At 45.4% G+C, this 7,761-nt stretch overlaps 1 protein-coding gene across 1 annotated transcript in view; it reads left to right on the top strand.

Moving 5' to 3' along the window:
* SPHKAP (SPHK1 interactor, AKAP domain containing) overlaps positions 1–7,761 on the top strand; it is a 64,693-nt gene that overhangs the window by 20,141 nt on the left and 36,791 nt on the right. Inside the window, exons 6-7 of the mRNA XM_012642475.1 lie at positions 2,727–2,982; positions 4,056–7,761. Of these exons, the coding sequence (XP_012497929.1) occupies positions 2,727–2,982; positions 4,056–7,761 (3,962 nt within the window). The remainder of the gene's footprint in view (positions 1–2,726; positions 2,983–4,055) is intronic.

Below are 7,761 nucleotides of genomic sequence, written 5' to 3'. Positions count from 1 at the left end.
CTGACCTTGAGATAAACTTGCTAGTCTCTGATTAATCCCAGTTAGAATTCTTAATTAAACATGACAGGAAATTGGCTTAAGCACAAAGAGAATGTATTGTGTCAGGTAACTAAAAATCTCCAGTGAGTAGATTAGATACAGGGACTTAATGTCATCAGGACATGGATTTTCTTGTGGCCTCTTTCCTGCTTTCTCTCCATTGGCCCCATTATCAAACAAGCTCTTCCCACAAGGAGGCAATATCTTTTTGGAGTCAAGTAGAGAAAGAAAGTAAATGTCCTTCCCAAGTGGCTCCCAGCAGAAGTTTCATTGTGTCCTATTGGCTGTCATATGTCACATGCCCATTTCTGAACCTATCATTATGGCCTGAGGAATGCATTGCTCAGATTGGCCAGGCCTGAGTCACATGATTGCCTCTGGAGTTGTGGGTGAGTTAACTCCATGTGAATCACTTAGACTGTGAGTGAGGCAGAAAATGGTGCCCCACAGGGTATGAGAACAGGAAGAATAAGTGATGCTGGGTCACAAAAGCATCACAGATATTCATTGAGATTAGGAGAGTTGAATTGCCAAGGACACATTGAAGATCTTCCATCAAAAAAGTGTTCAAAATTCAGCATACCTGTTCTATCTAAGAGGTCTGGAGGCAAAAAGATATGCAAAGCACCCAATAAACTACCATAAAAATCATATGATGATATCTACCATTATCTTAGAGGCTATGTTGTTTGGCCTTCATTTAGCTAAGATTCCCAGGATGTTTATTTACATTCAAGAAGATTGTTAAGAAAATATTTTTCTTCCAAGAATGCTATAGCAGTGTAATATTGCACATTTAATAAAATTCTTTCTATAAATTAATCTTAAAGTATTGCTTAACTATTTATATTGCTTTGTTAATATCTCTTTGGCTTCTACCACATTTTACCTTTGTTGTACATACTTAATTTGAATTGATATGAAATGGCCAATATGCAACTCTTTTGACCTGTATATATGGCAATTTCATATGGTTTAACTTTATAATTATGTTTACTCATGGCTGACCAACTGCTAGTATATTGTGCCTTACTCCACAGGGCAATTACCTGATTACACCTCCCCATATACTTTGTGTATAACAGGCACTCAGAAAATATCTGGGAAGTTTCAGTTAAGTGTAATGTATCTAAGTTTGGTGAAAAGATAATTAATCAAGCCAACTACTGGTTACTCTATAGCTGCAGTTCCTCACCATTTGGGGGAATCACAGACCCTACATGAATTCAGCAAAAGCTATAGCCCAGTGCTTCTCAAATGTTGATGCATGTGGGAATCCCCAACAGATTCCTGGAAAAATGCAGATTCCGACTTAGCAGATCTTGGTTGAGGCCTAAGATTATATACTATATTTCCAACAAGCTCCCGGGTGATGTGTAAGCTGCTGATCCACACTGACACTGAAAAGTAAGGCTATGGGCCACCTTCCTTGAAAATTAGACCTAATCACAGATGCACACAGATGAATTCTATTTCCCAACCCCTGGGGATTCCTGAATCGCTTGGAGAAAGATTGAATTTTTCATTGTATAGTCCTCTCTTCCAGAATTATTAAAAATTTTTTATTACTATCCTAGTGAGCAATAATATAAATAGTGAAACTGCGCAGTGGAGATGAAGGGTCTGGTCTATAACCCTACAAGTAAACAGAATTGACAGCCCTAACTGGAACACCATTCAATAATTTTGGCCTGTTTATCACTGCTCTTCCCACATGCCAGTCTTTTAGAGATAATTAGTTCGCTTCCAGTGGATTTCTTTAAATTTCATTTCGGCCGCTTCTTCAGATGAGCAATACAAATTGTAAACTCTACTCGTAGTTGATAGAACACTTACTACACATCTGAAGTACTGGCATAGGTCTTACTGAATACCATCAAGGCAGAGAAAGGTATTGATCTGAGACAACGGAACTCAGTTTATCAAGAGAAGTGACCAAGTCCAGCTTAACGTTCTCCTCAGCTTGACCAAGCTCTAGACAGGCTCTACCTGACTCTACACCCTGACCTCCCTTTACTTAGAACATTCAACCTAGAAAACATATAATTGTAAATTCCCTCCCTTTCCCTGCCACTTTGAGAGGTAACTCTTTTCTAAAAGCCTCTTGCCAGCTTCACACACAAGAATGTGTGCAAAACTTGGACCCAGGGGTTGTTTCTGAAATATAATCATCAAGGAAGATAGTGCCCCAATCTCCCAGTCTCTGTGGGCACACAGGAGCCTAACTTCTGTGGGGGCCTTGCTCCAAGTTGTAAAACTACCTCCTGCCGTAAAGATACAAAAAAGTTTACTGTTCCTTTGAATAAAGCCACACTATTGCCTTTTGTTTAAGGGGAGTTGTGGACCAACTCAGTTCTGACCTCTCTTCCCTATTTCAATAGCCTTGAATAAAATCTTCCTTGCCTATCTAACTGTGCCCAGTGCAATTTTTGCTTTGACCGGGAGAAACTAAAATATTTAATACAGTTGGTCTATTTTCCCCTAAGTCAAACTCTCTCCTAGGTACCCCACGTTCCCAAATAACACTTGAATTTTTTTCAAGCAATTCATCAATATAAGCTCAGAAGATATTTCAAATATGTTAAAGGTCCCCACTCATTTTAACAGGAGAGATTGGTGGAAAGAGAAAGGTCAGAGGCAATAGTCTTTTATTTTCCTTAAATGCCTTCTTTTCTCTCCACTTTTAGTGCCCTTGGCTACCAGATATCTGCTTGGTCCAATGTGCAAGAGGTAACAGACCAAACAGTACCAATTGCATCATCTTTGAAATCAACAAATTTTTGATTGGTCTGGAACTGGTGCAGGAGCGGCAGCTCCACCTGGAAACAAATGTCTTGAAACTGGAGGATGACACAAACTGTTCTTTATCCTCAATTGAGGAAGACTTTCTCACCGCATCTGAGCACTTGGAGGAGGAAAGCGAGGTGGAAGAATATAGGAATGGTGAGAACTTTCTAATAAAACAAATGTGCATCTTGAAATTAGTCACCATATAAAAATGTCTGGGTGAGATTTCAGAAAAGTTTCAGGCCCCGTCGGTTTGGCTGACACATCACAATCATTACTTGCTAAATTTTAAGGAAGGAAGGAGCATGAGAGCACACCGGTGAAGATGCTGACAAATGCACTTAGCAGACTTAATGGTCGGATGGATCCAGACTCCCCAACGATGCCTTAGGGATGCCAAAGGAAATCTGTGTGCTTTAAAGAGAAATCCTCCTGCCTGCCAAGAGATGGAGGATACCACTGGGAGGAAAGTTAACTTTCCTGAGATTTCCCTACAAGCCATATTTTAGTTGGAGCCAAGTTGGGCTGCCTGGATTTGAATCCCAGCACTGCCACTTTGAGGCTGTGAGACCTGGGGCCAGTTATCGAATCTTTCTGAGCCCCAGTTTCCTTATCTGTAATTTGGGAGTGCACTAGTGCCTGTAGCTAATGATTTTTGTGAGGACAGAAGGAGATAACCCAGGAAAGTGCTTAGCACTCATGTATTCAGCAATTTCTGTTGACTCATTAACATAACTCAATGAACAATGGTTTCCTCTTGCTCACTTTTAGCCACAGAGAAAGGTGTACGTATCCCAGATGTTGTTGTCACCATCCCTGGGGAAAGTCTTATGTAAATTTCAGAGCAAATCTTTGCAACAAGTCCCACTACTTATGTTGCTCTAAACATCCCCCCTCCTCCTTCTGTACCCAATGGGAACCTCTAAGATGCAGTTGTTTGAGTTGCTTTTCCCTAAAGAATAGTGAGCCTTCAGTTGCCCAAACAACTTCTCCTACTCTGGGGCTTGCATACGTATCCCACACTGATAGCCAGTTTATTGGGTGGCATTCCATAATGAAATTCAAAAGCCTTTTCGGGTTCACTTTTATTAAAGAAATATTCAAAATGAATATTGAAGAAAAAAAGATAGTTGATACTTTAAGGTATTTTTAGAAAGTAATTATTATTTTAGATTCATGACAACCTGCTATCCAAAAAGTGATAGTGATCTTCATTTTCTCTACACTAGGTTATGAAAATATAAATGTCTCAGCCAATGTTTTGGAGAGTAAAAAGCCAAAGGAAGCTACCCAGGAGGAATGGTGTTACAAGGCAAAGTTGCTTTATACTTTGGAAGACAAACACATTGGCAAATATCATACACCATTTGTTAAACCAGAACGATCTCCAGAAAACCTAGCAGAGAACACAGGCTTGCAGGGTCTGGGTCCCTCAGCCAAGCCTTCACAGTGGAAAGGTGAGGTTGTGGGGAGTGAGAGACACTCCACAAATTGTTATTGTTCAGAAACCTTTAAAGGTCAAGTGGAAAAATCACAGGCTCTGTATATTCCAAGTGATGCTTATTTCTCCACGATGGTTAAAGACGCACCTTCTGCATGTGGCACTGTCGCTGGGCAGGCCAGCCAGGTGGACCCAGGAGACCAAAAAGATGCAAGAAACTCTCTTCCTCCTGGACAAGATGGAGAAGTCACAACTGGCGAGTATGCTACAAATTTAGCAGAATCTGTGCTGCAAGATGCATTTATTAGATTATCTCAGTCTCAGCCTACACTACCCCAGGAATCTGCAGTCAGTGTGTCTGGAGGAAGTGCTCTGCTTCCCAGTTGCTATTCCATGAAAGATACTATGGTCCCTCGGTCATGGAATAAGCTCCCCAAAATCGTCATTGTTCAGAGTCCAGATGGCAGCGATGCTGCCCTGGAGCCAAGCATCTCCTCGTGGCCCAAGATGGAAGTCTCCATGGAAACTTCAGGCATCCACTCTGGAGAGAACTCCAACAGACACCCCCAGAGTGCTCTAGAAGTAGCATTAGCATGTGCGGCCACTGTAATTGGAACGATTTCCAGTCCACAGGCCACAGAAAGACTCAAAATGGAGCAAGAGGCCCTGGTATCACACCGTCCACTGGGTGACAGTGAAGCACTGCAAATGCAAGCATCCCCAGCAGCCAAGGAGCCTTCCCTCAGTGAATACTCCTTTCCATCTGCTTTGTGTGGCATGACTCAGGTGGCGAGTGCCATCGCTGTCTGTGGCCTGGGTGAAAGAGAAGAGGCAACGTGCCCTGTGGCTCCAAGTGGCTTCTTACCAACAGGTGGGTCTTCTGAAGCAACCCCACCACTTTATGGTTTAGCAACAGGGAGAAGCATGGAGCTGGGAAAGGAAGCCATTGTGGAGGGGTTGCTCAAGGAGGCTGCTCTGGTTTTAACAAGGCCTAACACCTACAACAGCATTGGAGACTTCCTGGAATCCATGAACAGGAGAATCATAGAAACTGCTTCAAAGCCTCAAACCCTGTGCTCAGAAAATGTCCTCAAGAATGATCTGGCACAGACCCTGTCCAACGTGATCCTGAAGCATTCCATTGAGGAAGTTCACCAGAAAAATAAAATAATCGACCCCAACGATGGCAGGCATTCCTTGGAAACTCTGGACACCTTAATGGAAAGCACAAACCAACTGCTCTTCAGTGTGATGTGCTTCACGTTCAAGAAGATGAGCCATATCGTACAGCTTGGTGAACATCCCACTGTGCTTTCCAAGGAGACAGAACTAGGCTGCCAGCCATTGGATCAGGCTGCTGGTCAAGCACGGACAAAAGCCACTGCACACTCCAGCAGCTATCCACTTAGCGATGCGCACGGCACCAGTCTTGTCATCGATGATCTTGTGGATGACGTGCATCCAAAGCAAGACCACAAGGGTGGCCTGAGGCCAGGTCTCTTCAAGAACCCCATGCTGCCATCTGAATTATTGTGTAGTCACAGAGTGGCCGATTCTTCAGCTGCTAAAACATCCCCCAAGGAAATATATCTGAAAGGAATGGTGGCAGAGGATACAAAAAACCCTCATCAGACACCCAGTCCTGGTGAGAATGAATACAGAGCCTGTTTCAAAGCAGAAAGGTCACTGACCATAGGCCAGTGCAGGAGTGGTTCCCAGGATGCTGAAGACAGTATCAACCCAGACACTGAAGAAAAGTACAATTGTGCCACACCTCTAAACAACGAAGCTCAAGGTAACCTGTCCTTGTTAGGGGATGACTTGCTGCTTCCTGCTCAATCCATGCTGCAAGCAAAGCATGCAGACATCTACTGCATTGCAGACTTTGCCGAAGAATTAGCAGAGACGGTGGTCTCCATGGCAACTGAAATCGCAGCGATTTGCCTTGACAACTCCAATGGGAAACAACCCTGGTTTTGTGCATGGAAAAGAGGGAGCGAGTTTCTGGTTACACCCAACGCATCTTGCCGATCCTTGAAGAGAAAGAAGGAAAGCCAGGCGGGTGGCGCTGCTGTGAGGAAACACAAGCCGCCCCGGCTCAGTGAGATCAAGAGGAAGACAGATGAGCACCCTGAGCTGAAGGAGAAGCTTATGAACAGGGTTGTGGACGAGTCTATGAACCTTGAGGACATCCCAGATTCTGTCAATATCTTTGCAAATGAAGTGGCCGCCAAGATCATGAACCTAACTGAGTTCTCCATGGTGGACGGCGTGTGGCAAGCCCAGAGCTACCCCCGGAATCGGTTACTGAGTGGGGACAGGTGGAGCCGGCTGAAGGCCTCCAGCTGCGAAAGCATTCCCGAGGAGGACTCGGAAGCCAGGGCCTATGTCAACAGCCCGGGTTTAATGAGTACCTTAAGCCCGCCAGTCAGCAGGGCCAGTTCAGTCTCCAAACAGTCCAGCTGCGAGAGCATCACCGAAGAGTTTTCCAGGTTCATGGTGAATCAGATGGAAAGTGAAGGGAGAGGGTTTGAGTTACTGCTGGATTACTACGCCGGCAAGAACGCCAGCAGCATTCTGAGCTCAGCGATGCAACAGGCATGCCGGAGAACTGACCACCTCAGCGTGAGGCCGAGCTGTCCCTCCAAGCAGTCCAGCACGGAGAGCATCACCGAAGAGTTCTACAGGTACATGCTGAGGGACATCGAAAGAGACAGCGCCTCCTCCAGACGAAGCAGCCAGGATTGGACAGCTGGCTTGCTGTCCCCGTCTCTGCGGTCCCCGCTGTGTTACCGACAGTCGTCGGTGCCGGATAGCAGGTCCCCATGTGCGCGGTTGACAGTCAGTGCGCCCATCAAAGCCAACTCCTTAGATGGCTTTGCTCAGAGCTGCCCGCAAGATTTCCTAAACGTGCAGCCGGTCAGTAGCGCTTCCTCGTCGGGTCTCTGCCAGTCGGACTCTTGCCTGTACCGGAGAGGTGGGACCGATCACATCACAAACATGCTAATTCACGAGACGTGGGCAAGCTCAATTAAGGCGCTCATGCGCAAGAACAAAATTATCGCGGATGACGCAGAGGCCGCGGCTGCGGAGCCCGTGCCTGGTCCCTCACAAGGGGAGACATCTGCAGGTAAACCAGCCGCGAGCAGGGTGTACAGTGGGCCAGCCCTGCGCGTTCAGGAGCCGGTCGATTACCCCAGGAGAGACTCTGTCACTGAAAGCAAACATCTTCCAGTGTCGCCTCCAAGCAACACTGCTCCTCTTGCAAGCCACAGCAGTTTAGATTCTAAAAAGGAAACTTCCTCGTGTGGTGATGCTGTCCCTCTAAGCCACACCAGACAATCTCTTTGCTCAAGGGAAGTGCCTTTGATTCAGATAGAAACAGACCAGAGAGAAACCTGTGCTGGAGAACCCGAACACGGCCTTTCCGAAAGCAGCCCCCTAGAGGAAGCCGAAGAGCATTTGAATGAAGAAAAAGTCCCAGATGTGGTGAG

This window comes from Propithecus coquereli, unplaced genomic scaffold, assembly GCF_000956105.1.
Source record: "Propithecus coquereli isolate 6110/MARCELLA unplaced genomic scaffold, Pcoq_1.0 Scaffold18, whole genome shotgun sequence".
In the NCBI taxonomy this organism is placed as follows: Eukaryota; Metazoa; Chordata; class Mammalia; order Primates; family Indriidae; genus Propithecus; species Propithecus coquereli.
Note: the sequence above shows the minus strand (reverse complement) of the source record. Positions and strands in the feature narration are given on the sequence as shown.